We start from the raw sequence: 24,260 nt of genomic DNA on the forward strand, positions 1-24,260 counted from the left end.
CCACCCCGTCCTAGAGAGTCCCCAAGAATGCTAAGGAAGAAGGAAATGAGTTGGCAGGAGGCCAGGAGAGCCAATGGAAACAAAGTGAATTGGAAGCAGTGACCCCTTCCTGTGCGTCACCAGAAGAGCCTTGGAGGGCACGAAATAAGCCAGGGAGCCAGTGACATCGATGCCTAGTGAAGGACTAAATTTAGAAACTGCAGCTATGTAAGTAGAACAGAGAATGTTTACTCAGATGTGATAAGGATATTTTCTTTATTTTGGGGTTTGTTGAACTTCTCTGTGCGGAACACACATAACTATTCCCTTACACTGTAACTTTCCAAATTGAATCCCTGGGAAGCGATTGTGTGTTTAAATCCTTTTTTTTAGTTGCTCTGTAACACCTAGCAACCAAGTAATGTTTCAATAAGTGTCTTGTTAATTGATTAAAAAACAACCCTTTTAAGACCCTGATCAGATTCCTGCGTACTAGAAAGTGGAAGGTTCTATGTGCATGTGCTTAAGACTCCAAAGCAAAACTACTAAAAGAAATTACAATTTTCAATCTCTCTCTAGAGGGAGGGTTAAAAGAGCTTGTGTGCACCTCACAGAGAGGAATTCCCAAGTGTGCCTTACTGGGTTCTCAAAAGGGCCTTACATTTGGGTGGTGGCAGGAATCTGTGACCTTGGAGAGTTTTAACACAAGCCTTTAGTGGGAAGGTATTTTAAAAAGTTTCTTGTGGGCCCCCACCTTCTGCACACAGAGAGCCAGAGTGGGGAATAGCCTTAACAACACCTGAGTCTTGCTGCTGTGGCTAGGGGTGGTGTGAGGCATAGGACGAGTGCTGGCCAGCACTCAGTGACTAACTGGTTAAACTCAGGTAGGTAGGGGTGTTGGCAGGGAGTCAGAAGAACCAATGGAATACTAGCCAATTAGCCCATCATAAGACAGGATTTTCAGGTCTCTCCTCCGGTCTCTCTCCACCTTCTCCTGCCTCCCCCCCCCCCCCAGCTCTCTTCCACCTCCTGCCTCTCTCTTTCTCTTCTCCTCCCCCTCCTGCCTCTCACTCGGGGCACCACGGAGCCCAAACAGCCATTTGGGCTCCGCACTCCCTGTGCTGCATGGGGAGCGTGGAGCCCAAACGGTCGCTTGTGCCACTTGCTCCCACGCGGTGGCCTGGCTGGCGGCACAGAAGTCAGCCAAGCGCCACATCAAGAGGCAAAGGGGGGGCGGGGCAGAGCAGGGTCGTTCATGGCCAGGGGGCGGGGCCTGGAGCCGCTGTCACGCCGCACATCACCGCCCCGCTCCCTTTCCCCTCCCACCGTGGCACTCGGCTCACTTCTGCACTGCTCAGCCGGGCCACCGCGGGGAAGCAAGCAGAGCAAGCAGTCATTTGGGCCCCACACTTCCTATGGAGCACTGGCCGCCCAGAGGGAACAGCCAGCATTTCAGGCAACAGCGCCCCCCAGAGGGAACAGCCAGCATTTCAGCATTACAGACTCAGACACTGGGCTACTATATATATATATATATATATACACATATATATATAAAATGAGATATGATATATGATAGTGTTGAAATTCGAATGGTAATGTTTACCGTTTCTCTTTGTGGGTTAAGCAAGGAGTTGAGAGAAACAGAATGATTTAAATCAAGGCAGGTCTACCATGTCTCCAAAGAATACTGGGCATAGAAATGGACTGGACCGTGAAGGGATCGTGAGTAAATAGGGGGAAATGTGTATTAGTTGTGATCAGGTTATTTTCTTGTTTTGTTGTTTGGTTAACCTTTGCTGTGTGAAATCCATGTGCCTTCCCTTCCCCATTCACTGTATCTAAACTGCATCCCAAAGAGACGACGTTTCTTTGTGTTTTAATCTGTTCTTCTCAGTCGTACTAACACCTAGCAACCAAGTATGTTTTGTTAACTATATCTTTTTGTTTTGTTAACAAAAATTACCTTTTTTCAAGGCAATGATTTGATATTTGTGTCCTGAAAAGTAACAAGAGATCTGTGTATGTGCCTGCCTAGACTGAGAGGGTAGCTATCAGAGACTGAAGTTTGTTTTCTGTGATTTTTTTTCTTTTTTCAAGCTCTCTTATGGTAAAAGAGCTTAGGGCTACCCCTCAGGAAGAACTTCCAAGTGTTTTGTCCTGTTTTTCAGGGCTTTAGTTCACTTGATGGTGGCAGCCTATCTCCCAGGGCTAGTGAATCTGTGATCTTGGGGAGTTTTTGTAAGCAGAAGCCTATAGAGGCAAGGTATTTTTAAGATCTCTTGCGGACCCCCACCTTCTGTTCTCAGAGTGCCAGAGTGGGGAACAATCCTGACAGATGACAAGAAAGTTTTCTGCCTAACTGTATTAACTGAACATATATTTTTTTGATTCAACAACTTTTCTTCAGGAAAAATATGTGAAATGTCACTCAATTTCTTTGAGGAAGGGGGTCACTGAATAAATAAAAGCAGAAAGTATTTAGGTGAAAATCCAATACATTTTAAATAAAATAAATCATTTTCCTGGTGGAAATATTGGGATGGGGATACGAGAGAGAAATATTTCCCAAAGAAACTCCAGTTAGAGTCCTGGATCCTATTGTCATGAGATCAAGTATCAGAGGGATAGCCGTGTTAGTCTGAATCTGCAAAAGCGACGAGGAGTCCTGTGGCACCTTATAGACTAACTGAAGTGTAGGAGCATAAACTTATGCTCCTACACTTCAGTTAGTCTATAAGGTGCCACAGGACTCCTCGTCGGTATTGTCATGAGAATACATCATCGCCTAATGATGTAATTACTTCATCCCCGCAGACACAGTCCTCTAACCAGAAAGGCTATAGCTCCTGGATTCTCTGTTGTCCATAGCCACTAGGCTTAAGAACAGCAGAAATGCAAACAACGCTTGTATCTGGAACAACATCCCTGTTAAAGAGAAAGGTACAGCAGCATTCTAAACTGGAAAAGACCATGGGGAAATCACCGTGTTTTTCCCCTCTGAGGACAGACAAGCCTCCCCTTCCACAAGTCTTTTACTCTTTCCCACTTCCTCTGAGGCCCATCAGCATAGCCAACTTTTTTCTACTCAACACAGATTGCAGAAGGCTGACACTGCAGCTCTTTTAAATTGGATGGAGCTGGTCATTGGATCTGAGTACAGTAGCTCATTTACAGTTATAATGACCCTTTTTGTACAATGGTGGACTTTCAGTGCAATGTTTGTCGGATGTTTCAAATTAAAGTATGCAGTGTTGTAACCATGTTGGTCCCGGAGTATTAGAGACACAAAATGGGGGAGGTAATATCTTTACTGGCCCAACTTCTGTTGGTGAGATAGACAAGCTTTTAGCTTATACAGAGCTCTTAAGAAGTTAGGGTGACATTTACTACTACGGTTTAAAAAAAAAGTCAATTGAAAACTAATAAAGAGCTCTAGTCCTGCAGATCAGACCTATGTTATGCTACCATTGTCAGGGTAGATTAATTTACTTTAAAGTTCAACAAAAGGCAGTTGGCTTAGTGGGCTTGAAATAATTAGCTAGAGAACTGACTCAGTTCATCAAGCCAAGGCTGCTAATTAGGAAAACTGTTACCATCTGATGGCTGTTCAAAGGGTTGGTGAGCCCATCAGAACTAGCACTGACTTCTTAGCTTGTCTGTCTCTCTAGAATTTATATCACTTATCACTGTGGTAGATGAGCTCCTCATTGAGATGCCATGAAGACTAAATGGGCCATAGAGATTGAACTCCTCTTTCCCTTTTAGGACCAGAGAGAAATAATGGTGCACTGGGGGAAGTTTGCATTGCCCCAGGAAAAGCCAAGGACATCATAGAGTTTAATGGCCCACTAGATCATCTAGTCCAGGCATGTCCAAAGTCCGGCCCGCGGGCCAATTGTGGCCCGTGTTCCGGTTTAATACGGCCCCACAGGTAATTTGGCAATATCTATCTTTTATGGCCCCCAACGAATCCATATGTATTGAGATGAATACATTGTAAAATCTCAGTTAATGTCAGTTGGTCTAAATCAGTTAAATATATTTGGACACAACATGTATACTTGGTGTTATGTTCCTGTTCATATTTTTTGAACTTAAAAGTTGACAGACAACCTTTATTACCAATAATATGTCATGTACTTTACAATGTTCCTGACATATTTCAGCTTCCTGGATTTTTTTTTCATCTGGCCTTCAGATATGAAAGGCAGAGTGATTTAACACCTGTTTAGATTTGTCAGCCATGTGACGAAATGAAAAGTATGCCGTTTGCAATAAACTTTGCATAAAATAGTTCATTTGCATTTAATTTTAATGGTTCAAAGAATGTCAGGCACAATGGTCGGCCCTCACGCATGTTCACTTCATCAAATCTGGCCCTCTTTGAAAAAAGTTTGGACACCCCTGCTCTAGTCTGACCTCCCATAGAATGCAGGCTACCAGCACCACCCAGCACCCACACACTAAGTCCAGAATGAGAACAAAGTAAGAGACACCCACAAAAAGCTAGACTATTACCTGCAATAGGCAGAGAATAGAAGGGACTGAAGTGCACTGGTGCCCAAGCCCCTGCAGTGGCAGGGAAATGATGAAGTGAGATACCCAGGTAATCCTGGCAAGTGAACTGCATCTTTGCAATGCAAAACACATCCAAGGTCACTGCCAAGCTTAGCTGGGAGAGAATTCCTTCATGACTCCAGATATGCTGACTGGAGGCGGGGGGAGAGGGGAGAAAGAGGTACTGCACTCCTGGTAAGGGTTGGGGTCTTGGGCAGAAGGGCTTGGCGGCTGTCAGCTCGCAGTGCCACTCGGAGCAAACCATAGCATTCCCCTTCCCACCTGTGGCATCCCTCAGCTGCGCAGAGCACATTGCTTTTTTGTATCATTGGGCCCCAAGGTAACTACATCCTCTGACCCCACCCTTGCCCCATTGGCTGGTCTGGTGGTCAGTTAGACCCTGAGCATGTAAGCCAGCCAACTATTTTAGAAATAAAATGCCCAGTGTCACCTCAGAACCCTGGCCCATGCTGCCCAGCATCCCATCTCCAACCATGGCCATCCTTGGTGCTTCTTCTAGTAAAACTCTTCTGGGAACCATTCCTCATCAACTATAGTCAGAAAGACTGTCACCGTTCACCAGCAACTATCTTCAGTGTCAAACAGGAAGACAAGCTTGACAATGGACCCCATCCGAATGCACACAAAGTAATCCAGAGGCAGGGACGCTACCTTTTACCACCAGGACTGAACCGCGACGAAGCTGGAAGGGTCTGACTTTGCATGTGTGGTCCTCCTTCCTCCTCAATCTCAACCCTTTCAGGATGAAAAATAAAGACACATTCTACACGTGTACACACATTTGTTCAAACATTTTATTGTGTCTCCCCTCATGCTGAAGAATTTCTCTCTGCTCATCCTAGGGCCAAACTTTAATTCAGTCCCTGGAGCACTAAGGTTGGACTTCACAATGAATATGTTAACTGAGCCCTTACCCTCACCTGGTAAGCATTTCTCTGTGTGGGACTGACTGCCCTTGGGAATTTAAAAGCCCAATGGTGATGACTGCGGGGACCCATCTCTTCTCAGAGAGGAAAGGAAGTCGCTAATTCCAGGATTCCTGACAATCCACAATTGTCATCTTCCAATTCAATATGTAGGGCTATGTCTTCACTTCACACCTTACAACAGTGCAGCTGTGCCACAGTAACCCATGTACTTAATAGGGAGCTCCCTGTCGGGGAGGGAAGAGGTAGGAGCGAGTTGAGTGTTACTGTTGCTGGGCGGATTCAGCACTCTACCCAGAAGCTTCTGGAGTTGGGCCCAGTAGTTTGGGGTCACACTTCATGAGCAAGCAGGCAGGGCAGATGCTTTTCTAAGGCCTGTGTGAGCTGGAAGAAGCTAAACCAGGAGCAGAGAACTGGCTGCTGCTCCTTACTCTGCAGCAGATAGTGATGTTGTTAACCCTCTGCCAGGGATCAGGGCAATGCTACTTAGAGCTAGGAGGGGAAATAACTTGTGTGTTAATTGTCTGCTTTAAATATTTTTTTGATTTTAGTCAAACTGATCTAGTTCACTTTCTCAGTCCCTGTGATTCTTCCGCTCCTCTGTAAATGTAGCAATGGGGAAGAGTCATTTCTATTTTGTTATTCTCAAATGTGGGGTTTTTTGGTATTTTCTTGTAATAGGGTTTCTTTAAGGCTGTTCACTTGTGAGCTAACCGACTAGTTTATCAGTGAGCTGATTGTCTACCAGTGACCATAGCAGAGGAAGAGTCTGTCTGGACTCCAACTGAGGATTCCCTACAAGCAAGTGGAGAAACACTTCAGACTCAGCATATGGTGCAGATTTGATATCTGAGGCGCACACAGACTTTGGTGAACTAAATCTAAGCTCTTGGGACCTCTCAGCCTTTTCTTACTGTATTTATGTGGATTGAACTGTTCAATTTTCACTTTATGTTTATTGTAATTACTAGCCAATAGCCCATCATAAGATGGGATTTTCGGGTCTCTCCTCCATGTCCATCTCTCTCTCCTCCTCCTGCCGCCTCCCCCCCTCCCGCCATCTCTCTCAGCTCTCCTCTGCCTCCTGCCTCTCTCCCCCTCTTCTCCTCTCCCTCCTGCCTCTCTCTTGGGGGACCGCGGAGCCCAAACGGCCGCTTGCTCCCCCGTGGCAGCCTGGCTTAGCAGCGCAGAAGTCAGCCGAGCAGCACGGTGGGAGGCGAAGGACGTGACTCAGGCAACAGCACCGCCCAGAGGCAACAGCCAGCCTGTCAGCGTTACAGAGTCACAGACATTGGGCTACTATATGTATATGTATGAGAGACATTATTTGTGGGTTTTAAAATAGCTGTGCTCTGTGTAAGAATTCGATTCTTTGTTTCTTCATAACATTTTATAAAGTTATTTAATTAAATTCATTACTTTAGTTTCTTTTGGAACTTGAATGTAGGGAGGCTGACACTGGGCCATCCTTGCTGAAACTCCCTCCAGACTAAACTCTGGGTCTCCAGTACTGCTGTGGAAGTGGGGTTTCCCAGTGAAGTCTAGCCCACCCACGGTTACACCACGAAAGCTGCACCGTGGTGAGGTGCACCATGTAGCCACTATCTCCTGAAGAAAATACAAAGTCACCTCCAACGAGGAGAAGTAGCTTTATGACTGAGCGCCTAGCTTCCGCCAACAAAGCCTTGTCCACACCTGCACTTTTCATTGTTCAAAACTCTTGTCGTTCAGAGGGGTGGTTTTCACATCCCTGAACAAAACCAAAATGTACTGCCAAAATGTCAGTGTAGACATAGCCTAAGTCACTTTGTTCATCCCACTAGGAGCTTTCCTGTGCTAGTATAAGTCAGCCCAAATGGATCGGTCCAACCCATCTAGCCATTTTCCCTGCCTCTAACTTCACACCAAATGGAAATTCCAACCCTAGTCCTTAGTAAAAACTCTTACACTGAGATGGTAGCACAGAAGAGGACTCTACTGTAATTTTAGGGGCAGAGATCCATGACTTACCTCTTGGCAATGAAGGGTGATACTTCTTGAGTTGGGCTTCTATAAAGGAGGTGCAAAAGCAAAGATTATATAAAGCCAGTGGACAAACTCAGACCTGGCATGGGGGCAATTCTCATAAGAGGTGGTGAGATAAATGCAACAGACACGAAGAAGTTATTTTACATATAGGGTCACGTAATACAGTTTACACAGATTTAGCAGTGAGCGGGTATGTAAAAATCAATGTGACTTACACACCTAAGCAGTGAAAGCAGCCTCTGATCAGGTGCAAAATAAAGTCACCACCTCTTATTTTACACCTTCCTTTTAGTAGTTTTTTCTTGCTGCACACAAAATCCTTCTTCCTTGGCACATAATATGGCATTTGTTTTGCACACCAGCTGAATTCTAAATCAGTGCAAAGTACACTATCCTATTGCCCTTGTGTGAATTATGCCACTTTATGTCACTGCTGTGACACATTCCTTCCTGGCTTCTCCCATAACCTCACAGGTACTGCTAATCTCCCTGTCACCTCATTGTGTCACCCTGAGTTAGCTTTCTAAGTTGTAAACATTAGTCACTCATCAATGGGAGATCAATGTTGTTTTGATCAGTGGAACTGATCTTTATAACCTTAGGTGAGAGGCGGATAGAGGAGCCTCCTCCACCAGCAGCATCTCTTGCCTAGTTGGACAACTACTGTTACAGGAACTCCAGGTGAGATGAGGGCCTCACAATATATGATAAAAGAAAGTCCATGCCCCAAGGAGCTTATATGAACTGAACACAAATCCTGCTTGGAATCTAATCTCTTCATGAATGATTGGAGTGGCCTATGCTAATGTTTACAAGCTCCTTCGGCCCCCCCCCCGCCTTCTTTCCCTGGTTCAATAAAGCTGGGCGGGAGAAAGCAGGTGTTTGGGATGTTCTGAGCAGCCAGGCCCAAAAATACACGTCTTGTGGGCTCTAGGCAGTTAGGAATCATGTTTTTTCAAAGATTTTGGGCTATGTTTCTTTGCTTTGTCTCCTTTTCCTCTTGGATGAGAAACACTTTGAAGGTCCTTCAATGAATGTGCCCAGTTTTGCAAGTCCTTGGACTTCACTCAGAACTTGATTCAAAGCCCATAGAAGCCAATGGAAAGACTCACATTGCATCCAGTGGATCAGACCCATTAAGTCCCAGGAAGACACTTGCTAATAGTTGCCCTTTCTGTTCTCTCCTCCCATGAGACTCACCCATTGCTTTTCTTGGCAGCAGAGAGGACATAAGAGCGCTCCCTGCTCGCTGTGCGCCTCAGTACACTGTTGGCTGCCTCTGCCCTGGAAGGAAAGGAAGAGAGCACATTCCAGTGATGGGGCTGGGAAAAAGGAGGCTGAAATGATAGGGGACTGAAGTGGAACAAGTCACTGAAGGCTTGTATCAGAGACTCACTTGAAAAAAAAAAAAAGCATAAATCAAGCAAGAGCCAAGGGTAGAGAGAATGGCCTCTCTGTCCATTCATTCTGTACCCATCCCTGTGGTAGCCAGATATCAAATCCAGGCTTCATACTATTTATACTGTGCCATGTATGTCTATAGCTCTGTGCTATGGGTGAAATATGCCAAACAAACAGAATCCGGGCAAACTAGTTCAAACTATAATAAAAAATACTGTCAGATACATAGATGAACATAAATGACAGGGGAAAATCAACATGTTTTTAGTAAAGGGATATCATGCCTTGCCATTCTACCAGAATCTTAAAAAATAAAAAATCAACAAGCATGTGGACAAGGGGAACCTAGTGGATATAGTGTACTTAGATTTTTAAATAGCCTTTGACAAGGTCCAGCACCAAAGACTCTTAAGCAAAGTAAGCTGCCATGGGATAAGAGGGAAGATCTCTCATGGATTGATACCTAGTTAAAAGACAGGAAACAAAGTACAAATGGCCAGTTTTCAGAATGGAGAAAGCAAACAAGATGCTGGTAATCATTAAGAAAGGGACAGGTAAGACAAAAATATATTGTTTCTTTATAAGACCATGGTACTTTCACATCTTGAATACTACATGCAGATGTGGTCACTCCATCTCAAAAAAGATGTACTGGAATTGGAAAAGCTTCAGAAAAGAGCAGCAAAAATTATTAGAGGTATGGAATAGCATCTGTATGCAGAGAGATTAATACAGGGACTTTTCGACTTGGAAAAGAGATAGCTAAGGGGAGATATGATTGAAATCTATAAATCATGACTGGTATAAATAACTGCAGAGGGGTAGCCAAGTTTGTTGTTTAAGTTTTTCCTGTTACAGACTAATAGTCTAGTAGCATCTTAAAGGCTAACAAAACATGTAGATGGTATCATTAGTTTTCTGGGCACAGCCCACTTCTTCAGATGATCGGAGTGTAGGAAGTCCAGACCCAAGAAATTTCCTTCACTACTGTCATCTGAAGAAGTGGGTTGCGTCCACAAAAGCTCATGATATCATCTATATGTTTTGTAAACCTTTAAGGTGCTACTAGACTGTTTGTTGTTTAAGTTTTTCCTGGTACAGTAATTCCTCATTTAACATGTGCCCACTTAACACGTTTTCACGATAGCACGATTTATTTTAGGGATGTTTTTTTAATTACACGACCGTCCCCGGAATAACACGATTTTTCCCAGCCAGCCCATTGCCAGCAGCTGTGCGGGGCTTTCCCCACCTCCCTGCAAAGCGGTGGAGGGTTCGCCGCTCGCCGCGCCATTCCCCAGCGACCCCTCCCACCTCGCCAGACGCAGTGCGGGTCCCGGCAGACCCGTCACAGGGGCATACTCCCAACCCAATCTCCCTCCCCTCTCCTTCCCTTCGAGAGCCAAACATCTCCCCTCCTTGCTGTAACCCAGTCCCCTTTCTCCCCCAACCTTATGCCCCGGTCCCAACAGACACCACCGCTTGAAACACGACCCCCACCTTTTCCATTATTTTCAATGGGAAAATTGACCCCGCATAACACGTTTTCACTTAACACGATCATTTTCTGAAACATATCTATAGTGTTAAATGAGGAATTACTGTATAAAGAAATTAGATAAAGAAATGCTATTTACTACCTCTCAACACAAGTAGTACGGGTCACCAAATGAAATTAGCAGGCAGCAGGTTTAAAACAACCAAAGGGAAGTATTTTTCACACACCACAGTCCATCTATGGAGCTCTTTGCTAGAGGATGTTGTGAAGGCCAAGATTTTAACAGGGTTCAAAAAAGAACTAGATAAATTCATGGAGCGTAGGTCCATCAATGGCTATTAGCCAGGATGGGTAGGAGTGGTGTCCCAAAAGGCACTTCTGAAAATATTATTTCAAGTATCATGAACTCTGATTGCGGCTTCTGAGGCTGTTTTGCAGCAAGTCCCACATTACAGAGGAAGTGATGTGAAAGCTAAAGCTGGACCTGAGCTATGGAAGTTCAGATCTGAATGTGGATCCAAATGCAAAAATGTTCAGGTTTAGAGTTGTGGAGCTAGTTGCAAAAAGTGAGGTCCTCACTTTATTCCCAGGATATTTCTAGGGTTGCCAGGTGTCCAGAATTGGCTCAGACAGTCCAGTATTTTCGCCTCCTGTCTGGTTAAAAAATTCAGAAAATACTGGACACCTAAAATGTCCGGTATTTTCTGATTTTTTTAACCAGACAGGAGGCGAAAATATCGGACACCTGGCAACCCTATGACACACTCAGCAACCAGGCCCAGCCCAAGCCCTCCTCCCCTTCCCCTGCTTACTTGGTTCCACAAGGAAGCTGCCTTCTGGCTCCAATCAAGAAAACAAGATGGCCACCAGCAGAAAGACTAAGGACTTTTCTTAAAGGGGCCATGCTGTTTTTTTGCTTTCCTTTTATTTTCCTCAACAGAATTTTTTCCCTGGTGTTTTTTTTTTTGGGGGGGGGGGGCGGGGGGGGGCGGAAGGAGGGTGTTCGGTATTTTTGGTAAACCACCTGGCAACCCTAGATATTTCTGAATCTTTACACCATTCTTTCCCTCCATTCACATGGACAGAATGTAGCTGATGGGTTCCCCATCTCCTTTCACTAGCCAGGAAATTAGCTGGGCCATGCTGTCATTTTGAATCACATCAGACTTTTTGTTATATTCCGTTAGGAGCCCTAGACCTGAGGCATTGATGTGCTCTACATAAAAATGCATTTTTGTTCTGACTGCGGTCAGGCTCAATGGCTCAGCTAAAATTTTCATAACCCTGAGACACATGATGCTGGTAGATAAGATGTAAAGGTATTTTCCATTGTATTCATTGAGTCCCTGCATGAAATGATACAGGCTGCAACAGTCTGTACCTCTTTTTATGTTCATCTATGGAAAAAGATTGTTCCTCTTCATCTGACTCCACTGATGTTTGCCTGACATTGAACGGAGCCCTAAATCCAAGAGAAAAGAGGAGAGCTATATTAATCTAAAGCAATGGGCACTGGATAACAGATTTTGAAACAGCCTTAGCCAGGTGAGCACAGATGAAGCAGATGACATGGCTTTGGGATAGATGTCAGTGCAGCATCTAAAGGAGGGCACTAAAAGTCTGTCCTTCAGTCATGTGAGAGGCACTTTCGTTTTCCATGTGCCATGGTGAAAACAAATCTCTGTCCCACTTTTCTGATTTACAACTTGAGCCTCAACATGTGATACTTCTGAATGCTGAGCGAGAAATGTCAGACCATGTCCAGGTAGCAGACCCTTACATGAGAGTTCTGCATTTCTTGCTTTCAGACAGGCCACAAACACTGCAAAGCAATCATCCCTCGTGGTAGTTTAGAGGCCTCTGGCTCCTGTCTCAAAAGGGATTACCTAGGGGTGAAATTCACCCCATGCAGGCCAGTACCAGGGCGAGGCACCTCTTAAGCCCCAGGGAAATGCCAGGCAGTAATGTCTTTTAAAGTGAAGGGCAAGAGGAATGTTCAGCAAGCTGAGTGATCAGACTGGCTGAGCAGGTGGCTCCAGCATGCAGGCAACTGCACAGATAAGCAGTGAACTTCTTCTCCAGGTACACTCACAGTTTCTTGTAATCCTCAGTTGTCATCTTGTATCCAGAGGAGACGCAGGGGAGACTGGAACTCTGTGCCTGAGCTGCAGCACTGCAGATAACACACAGTTCTGTTCATTAATGCGACACTCATGACCTTGTGACCGTTTACCAGACTCCTTCCCATGCCAATTTGAGAATGTTCCAAAAGAGGAGGGGGAAGTGAATGACCTAATAGATCATGCCAATTACTGTATGGAGAGCACATTGTCTCTTTCAGTTGTCCTGGTCAGAGACTGCAGGGTCCACTCTCTGAAAAAAGCTGATTAAAAGAACCTGAGGGTGTGATTTTACTTGTAAAAAGTTTCTTAGCATATTAAGCTTATCTGTCATGTTTTGTTTTTAATTTTTAGTAACTTACTTTGATCTGTTATCATTTAAAACCTACTTTTTATACTTAATAAAATCCTGGTTGCTTATTAAGCCCAGCGTAAATAATTGTTACCTGGAGGAGGGAAACCAGCTGTGCATCTCACTCTTTCATTGATAAAGGAGACAAACAAATTATGAGCTTGCCCTGTATAAAAGTTTATGCAGAATAAGAAAGATTAATCTGGGGTTCTGGTCCCACCTGGGCTCTGAACCGGGGGGTTGTGTCAGCTCCCTTTGACTGAGTCTTCCCAGAGCTGAATTAATCTTAGTGTCTGTGTTGCTCTGCTGTGAGTTGTGACCCCCAACTCTGTGCCATTGTTCAAGGAGACCAGAGAGTCTGGTTCAGCAGGACAGGGTGGCTGGACACCCCAGGGGACAGGCAAGCGAGCTCTGTGGTATTTCGGCACATCAAGGGACAGTTTCAAAGGGATCTCTGTGACCGAGCCCATCACAACCAGCATGGACATTTTCTTAAGGTTCTTACATACCCCAAAGAGCTCTAATCAGCACCCGATTTCTGGTACAAGCACCCAGAGATAAAAAAAGAAGGGCACTTTTAAAATGCTCCCACTCCAGACAACTTCTGGCAATCTCCTCAAAGGTCAATGGGAGGCCAAAATGAACCTCTCTACTACATGCCACAATGTGTTCAGTTTAGACATAGCATTAAACCTCAGAATTGGGATCACAGTTTGCAGTTTTGAATGTACTCGAAATGCAGCCGGTTGTGTCCAAGTCTCTACTTTATTAAAAGCTTAATTGTCTTTGAACTCTGGACTGTGGTTGGAGTGGATCCACCAGAGTTTAATGGAAATCTGTGGGACTCTATGGGCTTTATATGAAATCAAACGTTGGGCACCAGCATATACAGAAGATTCCAAAACCCCAAGCAGGTCTTGTATGAAGAACAAACCTTTTCTGTGTGCCATTGGAGTAGGAGGTCCTCTTGGGTGGAGTCTTGTCGATGGTCCTAGTGAACACCCCCCTATAGGAAGGGAAGAACTGTAGTTACATGCAGGGCCATCTTAGAAGGTAGACTGAAGAAAGGGTGAGAGAGCCATTGAGAAAGATCCTAAAGGAGAGAATCATGCTAACATGAGCCCCAAATTTGTCTCCCCACCTAATCTATTAGGCTGCAAATTTACCACATAGATTGCAGGACTCTCATTGCTTCCAGTACCACTATGACTATGATCTTGGTCTATTACAATGGCTCCTGTATAGCCTGATGGGGAGACACTGCCTAGCTGTGTATTCCATGAATCACGATGGCTCTGTAGATGCTGAATGTATACAGGCTTCGTCCAGCACCCAAAGGATTAGTGGAATTGAGAGAGGAAGCGAATACACCTCACGTTTTGGCTTTGCAAGGGCTGATCTCTCATATTAGGGGCCAGATGTTAGATTAGAAACAGTTGAAAACATTCCATGGTTGTCAACACTTTAAAACCAACTTCCATGGGAACTTGGGAGTGTGGCGATACAGGATCCGTGATTCTGTCAGACCAAGCCCACTGCTGATCAACAGCCAGTGCTGCAATGGAAGGTAAATCCCACAGTGTTCTGCATTTCTAGCGCACTGATGTTTACAAGGGACAGGGGAGGAAATTCCTGATACCTTCACCTACCAAATAACCACCTCTTTGCTCAGGCTAGGAGATCTGATTTCCCATCGCAGCCAGTGCTCTGCTTAGCAAGTACCCAAACATGTCTATCCACAGGGGATCCCACAGTCAGGCACTACCAGAATGGAAACCCAGGTGACATTGCTACTTCCCCCATTTTATCCTCTCCCATTCTAGCCTTTGTCACCTGCAGCCCCAGAATTGCTAACTCAGTGGATGAGGATCTTCAGACTAACCTGATGAGATAACCGGAGGTAGGCTTAGAACCTGGCGACCTACACAGGAAACAGAAATAAAAACTCTTAAGCACGAAACAGGAGCAACAATATCAAGTGTTACAGGGAAATACCCACAGGATGCAAGGTTGTCAGTGGATCAGAGTTTCTGGTGCTGTCCTAAGCCATAACAGTGGCAATCCATGATGCTATTTCACATCCTCCTCTGAAGATCATATAGCCACTATTGTGTACAAATCACTCCAAAAAGGGTTTTTACACTATTTAAGGCTGTGCTAAAAAAGGGTTCTCTCAGGAATCTAATTCTTTTTTTAAAATTGTGCTGATACTCCATTAAACTCCTACCACAAATGTAAGTCCACAGATATAATAGACATGAAGGGATAATGGATCAAGGAAACATTGCCTCTCAGACAACAGCAGAGTCACACTAACACTAACATTTCAATGTCCGTCTGTAGAAAAGGCCCATGGTTCAGCTGGAGAAGGCGTTTGGGGAAACACTCCCTTGGAGGACCCAGAAGGAATTTTGACAGATAGGGTTAGAACCTGCAAATTGTGACATGCTAAAAGGACTGAAGTGGAGATGAACGTAGGAGATAGCTGTGTAGAGAGTCTCTGGGTTAAGCTAAAAGGGGTAAAAAACGAGGGTGATATCATGCTAGGAGTCTACTACAGGCCACCTAGTCAGGTGGGAGAGGTGGATGAGGCCTTTTTTAAACAATTAACAAAACTATCCAAAGCCCAAGATTTGGTGGTGATGGGGGACTTCAACTATCCAGACATATGTTGGGAAACTAACACAGCGGGGCACAGGCTAGCCAATAAGTTTCTGGACTGCATTGGAGACAACTTTCTGTTTCAGAAGGTTGAAAAAGCTACCAGAGGAGAAGCTGTTCTGGATTTGGTTTTAACAAATAGGGAGGAACTAGTTGAGAACTTGAAAGTGGAAGACCGTATAGGGGTCAGTGATCATGAAATAATAGAGTTCATGATCTTAAGGAAAGGTAGAAGGGAGACCAGCACAATTGAGGTAATGGATTTCAGGAAGGCAGATTTTGATAAGCTCAGAGAACTTGTAGGTAAGGTCCCATGGGAAGCAAGACTGAAGGGAAAAACAACTGAGGAGAGTTGGAAGTATTTCAAAGGGATGTTGTTAAGGGCCCAAAAGCAAACAATTCCGCTGTGTAGGAAAGATAGAAAATATGGCAAAAGACCAGCTTGGCTTAACAAGGAGATCTTGCATGATCTCAAAATAAAAAAGGAGTCATATAAAAAATGGAAACTAGGACAAATAACAAAGGATGAATATAGGCAAGCAACACGGGAATGCAGGGGCAAGATTAGAAAGGCAAAGGCACAAAATGAGATCAAACTAGCTACAGGCATAAAGGGAAACAAGAAGACCTTTTATAAATACATTAAAAGCAAGAGGAAGACCAAGGACAGGGTAGGCCCACTGCTTAGTGAGGAGGGAGAAGCAGTAACAGGAAACTTGGAAATGGCGGAGATGCTCAATGACTTCTTTGTTTCGGTCTTCACCGAGAAGTCTGGAGGTGTGCCTAACGTAGTGAATACAAGCAGAGAGAGGGTAAGTTTAGAAGATAGGATACACAAAGAACAAGTTAAAAATCACTTAGGAAAGTTAGATGTCAGCAAGTCACCAGATCCTGATGAAATGCATCCCAGGATACTCAAGGAGCTGATAGAGGAGGTATCTGAGCCTTTAGCTATGATTTTTGAAAAATCATGGCAGACAAGGGAGATTCCAGAAGACTGGAAAAGGGCAAATATTGTGCCCATCTATAAAAAGGGGAATAAGAACAACCCAGGAAACTACAGACCGGTCAGTTTAACGTCTGTCCCAGGGAAGATAATGGAGCAGGTAATTAAGGAAATCATATGCAAACACTTGGAAGGTAATAAAGTGATAGGGACTAGCCAGCATGGGTTTGTGAAGAACAAGTCATGCCAAACTAATCTGATAGCTTTCTTTGATAGGATAATGAGCCTTGTGGCTAAGGGAGAAGCGGTGGATGTCATATACCTAGAGGCATTTGATACGGTCTCGCATGATATTCTTATTGATAAACTAGGCAAATATAACTTAGATAGGGCCACGATAAGGTGGGTGCATAATTGGTTGGATAACTGTAGTCAGAGAGTTGTTGTTAACAGTTCTAAATCCTGCTGGAAAGGGATAACAAGTGGAGTTCCTCAAGGGTCTTTTTTGGGACCCGTACTGTTCAATATCTTCATCAATGATGTAGATATTGGGATAGAGAGTACGCTTATTAAGTTTGCAGATGATACCAAACTGGGTGGGGTTGCGACTTCTTTGGAGGATAGGGACATAATTCAAAATGACCTTAGCAAGTTAGAGAAATGGTCAGAGGTAAACAGGATGAGGTTTAATAAAGAGAAATGCAAAGTGCTCCACTTAGGAAGGAACAATCAGTTCCATACATACAAGATGGGAAGCGACTGTCTAGGAAGGAGCATGGTGGAAAGGGATCTAGGGGTCATAGTGGACCACAAGTTGAATATGAGTCAACAGTGTGATGCTGTTGCAAAAAAAGCAAATATGATTCTAGGTTGTATCAACAGGTGTGTTGTAAGCAAAACTCGTGAAGTCATTCTGCCGCTCTACTCTGCACTAGTTAGGCCTCAGCTGGAGTACTGTGTCCAGTTCTGGGCGCCACATTTCAAGAAAGATGTGGAGAAATTGGAAAGGGTACAGAGAAGAGCGACAAGAATGATTAAAGGTTTAGAGAACATGACCTATGAAGCCAGGCTTCATGAACTGGGCTTGTTTAGTTTGGAAAAAAGAAGATTAAGGGGGGACATGATAGCGGTTTTCAAATATCTAAAAGGGTGTCACAAGGAGGAAGGAGAAAATTTGTTCCTCTTGGTTTCTGAGGACAGGACGAGGAGTAATGGGCTTAAAGTGCAGCAGGGGAGGCTTAGATTGGACATTAGGAAAAAATTCCTAACTGTCAGGGTGGTCAAATATTGGAATAAATTGCCAAGGGAGGTGGTGTGTAAAAGCTGTAGAAACCATTTTCATATTTAGCTAGAAGCCATCTTGTATATCAGAAACCATTTCAGCTTTTCTCTCAAGCACGTAGACCAGAGTGAACGTTCTGTCACCCCGTGAGAAGAGGCCTACAAGATGGGCTATTGGTATGTGTTAATTGGACTGGTTGGGACAAGAGATGTACTCCCTCGTACCTGTCCGCCATCTTGTTGATAAGGCTTTGTTTTTCCAAATTTAATTGAGGACTTCTGTAATTGGATGCCCTGACGTCAGACTGTTTGGCTAAGGGTATGAAGATACTAGGATTAATTGTATTAGCAGCCTTACTGGGCCCGGCTCTGCTGTGACCACGTTTGGCTCATGCTGTGCTTTATTAATTAATAAAGCTGTTTGTTAGCTGCCTAAACACAGAGGAGCGTGTTTTTGCTTCGACAGGTGGAATCTCCCTCTCTGGAGATATTTAAGAACAGGTTAGATAGACATCTGTCAGGGATGGTGTAGACGGAGCTTGGTCCTGCCTTGAGGGCGGGGGGCTGGACTCGATGACCTCTTGAAGTCCCTTCCAGTCCTATTATTCTATGATTCTATGACTGACATAAGAACCTGTGAAATACTGAATCAGAAATGTCTGACATTGAAGGGCAGGACTAGAGGACAAGCAGCACAGGGATGGCCACACTGCACTTTCCAAAGCGTCTAGTCATTTGAGGTGCTTCGATGTTTGGGTGCTCAACCTGAGATACCTTAAAGGGTGTGATATGTAGAGGCTGGGGTGCAAGTCCTCGAGGTACTTTAAGTGGGAATTGGAAGCCTAAATACCCTCGAGGATCTGGGCTTCGGTGAAAGCCTCTCCCCTTTTAACATGTCTCAAGTTGGGCAACCAGAATCACTAGACATGCTTGGAAATCTTGACCTATTAATTAGTTGTACTGCAGTAGCAGGTCCGAGTCCTAGTCACAGACCAGGACCTCTGGGCTGGGCACTGTATAAACAGAATAAGACGACAGATAGTGCCCTAGGGAGCTGACAAATGTTATCCACCTACCTGCCAACCAGCCAAGGGACTTCAATCACCCTCATTACCATAGTTCCTGAGCTCTCCCCTAACCTCAACAGCAACAGACTCCATGCCTCCTCCTTCACTTCTAGGTGAACACTGCCAATTTCACAGGAGATCCAAATCCTATGACTGCTGGGACAAAAAGTGAGCTCCACCAGCTATGGGGTTGGGGTGGGAGATCAAGCTCCACTGGCCCTTGCAGGGAAAACCAGCTCCAGCTATGGGAGCGCTATAGAGAAACCAGCTCCTTCAGCTGCAGGAAGCACTGAAAATGCCCCTCCCAAAGCAGCCACATGTTTATTCTTGTGTACTCCTTTGCAATGTCAAAGGTAGGTAGCAAGCAAAGGCAGACTCCCTGCCTGCCCTGGCTCAGCACCACTTCTGGATGCTGCCAGCACATTCCTGCAATCCTGGGGAGGGAGGGGAACTACCCCTGCAGCTTCCATTGGCTGCAGTTCCCAGCTACTGGGAGCTGTAGAGTCAGTGTTCAGGATAGGGACACTGCATGGCCATCAACGTCCTCCCACATGGGCCACAGGGCCAAGCAGGGAAAAATGTCCCTGCCAGAGAACCTTCATCATCCAAATGGGGGAAGGGGGGGGGGGGCAAATGGAGCAACCTGTGGTCAGGTGCCAGCCTGCTAATGCACACAGGTTTCATCAGCTCTGGCGAGCCTTACCTTTGGAGAAGAGGGAGGGTTTTGTTTGTTTTTCATTAAGCAGCTTAATAAAATACTGGCTCTGTAAGTGACTATGGTTCCAAGCTCCATGCAATAGACTTTGCCCCGGGAACAGCTGGGGGCACTGGAGAGCTAGCTGTGTTGATTTCACACCACTCAGCATCCAGGATTCCCCCACTTGGGACAACCTCCATGTGCCCACTTCAGGCAGCTTTGCAGCTCCTTTTTGCCATGCCAGCAATCAGAGGGCACGAGCATTGGGCAGCAGTGGCTCCATGAATTCAGTTGCTCCTCTCTCATTTGCAGGTGGCCATCTCCTGGAGACAAAAAACTCCTCCAAGCTGCTGGGTTCATGATTCCCTGGCAAGGTCATTCCATTTAACTATCAAACGTGAATACAAGCAAGGTGTCCATTCAATTGTGAGTTCGCTGCCAGTCACAAAGCCTCAGACTACGTTAAGGGAAAGCCTGACTCTGATGGGATTGTCCCATGGCTCCACTGAGTTTGAGAAAGGGACCTTCCCAAAATAGCACAGAATTCAGGTGGGGGGGAAGCGGGAGGGCAGCAAGCTGGGATGGGGGAGTGGTAACTCCACTTACAATGGGCTGTTCTTCATCTCTTCCTCATTGTCTGAGTTTTGAGCGTGGATCCAGCTCTTATCCTCTTTTAGTGTGGTGCGTACCTTCATCTGCCTGATGATCTTCTTGCGATCTTCTTCATTGGGTGGAGTAACGCCTTCTGATACAGAATAAGAGGAGATGGTTTAGGGTATGTTTGGGATGGAGGGAATGGGCTTGTTGAATAAAGGACAGAACTCTCACTACCAACAGACCCCTCCAGAAACCATGTTGGATGGGAACAGAAGCCAGCTGCTGTTTGAATTTCTGCTAAATACTGATGGAATCTTTCACCCACTCATGCAGGCTTTGGCGGTTGAAATGTGCCAGCTGGGTTTTTGGTACCACTTTATACTGGACGCCCTGGCCGACAGAAGCCTCTTGGAATTCACAGGGCTCATTTGCTTGCGCTCCTTTAAGAGGAGTACATAGTATGAATGAGTTGTTTTTCTACAACAAAGAACCAAAGATATTCAGGTGACTGAATGTCTAATGGGCAGTAGGTTTGTTTTCACATTCTCCCTCCTTGAATCTATAAATAGAGGCTCAGCTAATGCAAGTGTTAGCTTTGAAAAAAATGTTTCTGGTTGTCATGCCTGGTTTGCCATTTCTGCAACCTGGTAAGTTTCAGAGGGGTAGCTGTGGTAGTCTGTATCCACAAAAAACAACGAAAGAATTCAACTGGTTAATGCATTACAAAGGGAATATTCCATCTCTGGATATGCACATCTCCACACCAAATGCTGTGAATGACCCACTTCCACCCTGACTTGATTCGTTTCATTAACACAAGCAACTTCTTTTTGATCCCATAACTTCCACTCCAGTTCATCGGATGAAGTGGGCTTTTCCCATGAAAGCTTACGCCCTAATGTATCTGTTAGTCTCTAACACTAATGTGCCCAGGACTCCTCATTGTTTTTATAACCTGACAGTAAGACAAGTTTAGGACTTGCTCAATGGGAGGATGGACAGATCTAAAAGAACATATAAGTCCCATTCGCAAATTAGCGTACTAAAGAGACACCCTTGCCTCACTCATTTCTACTTTTCCATTCCCAATTGCTACTTCTTCCTCCATATGCGCATTGCACCTGGCACAATGGGGCTTTCCTTTCGATTGTGGCACAAGCACTAGCCTTCCATCTCTGTAAGACAGCGATGGAAAACCAAGGCTAATGAGTGGGCAGCATTCATCTCAGTGGACTGCCAGATTAAAATCAGGCACGTGCATTAACCATGCCACAAGAAGAAGAATAAATACACTACACTTGGTTCTCCTCCTGTAGCATGTCTTTTCAACACAAGGTCATCCGTTATTAAGGGCAAATTAAATTGCCAGCAAAAGTAACAAAGAAGCATAGGGAGCATCCGGTTCTCTCAATGTTGTGTGCAACACCATGCACCTCACACATGCCCTTAGCTTTAAATGAGTGTCACTTCTCAAGTATGCCAGGGGTTGCTCGATCCTCCCCTTGGCTCCAGGCACTGTCCTTAATTCACCCCTTCCCTCAAACCCCCACCCCGCCTCTACCCTGCCTCCTCCCCAAAGCATGCCCCATCCCCCCTCTTACTCTCTCCCCAGCATCCCCAGAGTGCTGTGAATTGGCTGGTTCAAGCCCCATCCCTGCTTCTCCCCCTCCCTCCAAGAGCTTGAAGGCCAAGAATCAACTGATAAGTGGGGATGGAGCAGGAACCAGCTAATTCACAGTGCTCTGTAAGTGCTGGGAGGGGGAGGGAGAGGAGGAGGAGGTGTAAGAGGCGAGGGGGGGCAGAGGCAGGTGTGCCACATGCGCCTGTGGGCCAGAGATCTCCCATTACTGTTATAAGATCTTTTCCTTCAGTGCTACTCAGTGAAAAATCTCTTTATTTTCCATTGGCTTTTTCCTCATCTACCCGGAGTCTTACAATAATCACTGGAATAAGTGCTAACAACATTAATTCAAACATTCCAACAGGAGATGTGAAAATGTCCTGGGTTGGAAAGGCTGCAGCATCAGTGGGAGACCAGGTGAGAGAAAGCGTTTTGGGGTTAGGTATGATAGGCTTGGACAGGGTGTTCCAGAAAGGCTTAGGGAGAAGATAGGGAAAGTGTTAGGTGCTGCAGAAAGCTAGACGGGGGGGGGGGGGGATATCAAAACATGGGCTGATCTTGCAGATTGCTAAGTACTATTTTCAAGGGGCTGAATACAGCTGGGTGTAAATAGGAATTTTCATGGGGAAAATCCCCTTTCAAAATAGATGCCTCCCCCCCTTGCATGCACACCGTTATCTCAGGAGAAAAAGGTGAAAAATGAGAAGGTGTGAGGAATGCCTGATGCTAATGAGCTGTCATCTTTTCCAGTTGAAAACCAGCAACAAAGTGCCAGAAGGTTCAGCCTACTCCACGCACAATTTTTGCACCAACACCAGTGAAACTGTTAGTTGGGGTGCAAGCGGTGCCACAGTGGTTAAACCAGCACAAACCTGAGTGCAGAGCCGGTTAGGCTTACCCCAGTGCAGATGCCCAAAACAAAGACTCTGCCTGTGGACAAGGGGTACAGTTGGGAGTTTCAGGAAGGCTGTGAGTGTGCTGGGAGGGATATTTGGACAGTGCGAGTACTGGGAGGGATGTGTGTATTATGGGGTTGCATTTGGGAGGGTGCAGAAACTGCACGGGGTATTTGATGCATTCTGGGGAGGGGCATAAGTGTATTGGGGTATTTGTGGGCTGTGGAGAGAGTGCATAGATACTGAGGACAATTTCAGGGATATGGTATGAGTGTGCTGTGGGCATTTGGAGTGCAGCAAGGGGTGTACATACTGAGAGGGGTATTTGGGGAGGTGATGGAGGAATGCATTCATACTGGGGGAGTCTTTGGAAGGGTGCACATGTCCAGGTAGGGGGTATATGAGGAGTGCTAGGTGGTGCATGTGTGCTAGGAGGATTATTTGGGGAATGCTAGTAGGGACATAGGGGGTGGGGGTTTGCGGGAGAAATGTGTGTTTGTACAGGGAGGGATATTTTGGGTATTCAGGAAGGGTGCTTGTGTACTGGGGTAGCTAAAATGTAATATGATGCTGGAGCTAATTTAGCAGAGCAAATAGTATGATTGTAAGGATGGAGAGAGCTACAAAGCAGTTTAGAGATCAACAAAATAAATTACCTTTTCTGGTACCAAGAGACATCATGGTTCTTTCAAATTTCCTTCTACTTCAGTTCCTAATTCAAGGCAATGGGTCCACCTGAAAAACAAAACAAAACAAAAAAAAACAAAAAGGGGGAGGAAGCCAAAATTATTGCTCCACTTATAAATGGTTTCCAGTCAGGATCTGGATTAGAGTGTGAATTACATATCCCAGCAATACCACATGGGCAGAAATGGGAGATGGGATGGTCCACTTGCCCCTCTATTTTATTTCATTCTTTTGACCAACTGAAGACTTTTCCATCACTGTTCTCATGGATTCATGTGAAAAGTCACAGGCTATGTCTACACTATGGCTTTTGCCGAAAGAGGAAATGTAAATGAAGCGTTGATTAGCATTTTGTCATGCTTCATTTGCATAATATATTCTGAACCGTTTTTGCGCAAGGGGTTTTTGCGCAAAAACGTGCAGTGTGAACGTTTCCTTTTTGCACAAAACCCCCTTTTTGTGCAAGATCCTTATGCCTCCCCCTCAAAGTTTGTTTGAGATTCTGACTTTTCATCTTGATTTAAAATAGGAACCAATTTTGAACTCTTGAGTATGTGAGGAAACTGTTTTGTGCCCAGCTCTACCCAACAGTCAGATATGAATCAGAAAGACTTCTGGCTACTGCTGGTCAAAAATACTCTGCCTGATTTGGCAGAACCAACACGCACCAATTCTATCAACAGCTTCAATGAAACCAGATAAACAGATATGTAGGCTCTCACTTCCAGAGAGCTGTCACGGTCCACAAGCTGACTAGATCCTCAGGATGGTCTGCTATCTAGCTTGATGGCTCCCTAGCTGAGAATCCATGCAGTCTATAAGCCCAGTGGGAACCTGGCAGGCTTGCAGCCAACAAGCTAAAAAAAAATTATTTTGGTTCTCTTGAAATAGAATTTTCCTGGAAATCCCTCTCTGCAAAAAG

General features: G+C 45.1%; 1 protein-coding gene and 1 long non-coding RNA gene across 11 annotated transcripts in view; one reads left to right on the forward strand and one right to left on the reverse strand.

Moving 5' to 3' along the window:
- The window catches only part of LOC142831314 (uncharacterized), an 86,888-nt gene that overhangs the window by 44,417 nt on the left and 18,211 nt on the right, over positions 1 to 24,260 (forward strand). The gene's annotated exons all lie outside the window — the stretch shown is intronic.
- The window catches only part of ZNF185 (zinc finger protein 185 with LIM domain), a 78,226-nt gene that overhangs the window by 36,352 nt on the left and 17,614 nt on the right, over positions 1 to 24,260 (reverse strand). For 5 of the 10 annotated variants that reach the window (XM_006111329.4, XM_075941216.1, XM_075941209.1 and 2 more), the window contains 9 exons: positions 23,308 to 23,386; positions 20,144 to 20,282; positions 14,768 to 14,806; positions 13,820 to 13,891; positions 12,506 to 12,586; positions 11,795 to 11,875; positions 8,715 to 8,798; positions 7,497 to 7,535; positions 5,212 to 5,295 (listed from right to left, as the gene is read on the reverse strand). In XM_006111329.4, coding sequence (XP_006111391.2) covers positions 5,212 to 5,295; positions 7,497 to 7,535; positions 8,715 to 8,798; positions 11,795 to 11,875; positions 12,506 to 12,586; positions 13,820 to 13,891; positions 14,768 to 14,806; positions 20,144 to 20,282; positions 23,308 to 23,332 — 644 coding nt within the window. In that variant the 5' untranslated portion in view covers positions 23,333 to 23,386. Of the gene's footprint in view, positions 1 to 5,211; positions 5,296 to 7,496; positions 7,536 to 8,714; positions 8,799 to 11,794; positions 11,876 to 12,505; positions 12,587 to 13,819; positions 13,892 to 14,767; positions 14,807 to 20,143; positions 20,283 to 23,307; positions 23,391 to 24,260 lie in introns of those variants that run through there. The other 5 variants (XM_075941214.1, XM_075941212.1, XM_075941213.1 and 2 more) reach the window with 3 other exon arrangements.

Source organism: Pelodiscus sinensis, chromosome 13, assembly GCF_049634645.1.
Source record: "Pelodiscus sinensis isolate JC-2024 chromosome 13, ASM4963464v1, whole genome shotgun sequence".
In the NCBI taxonomy this organism is placed as follows: Eukaryota; Metazoa; Chordata; order Testudines; family Trionychidae; genus Pelodiscus; species Pelodiscus sinensis.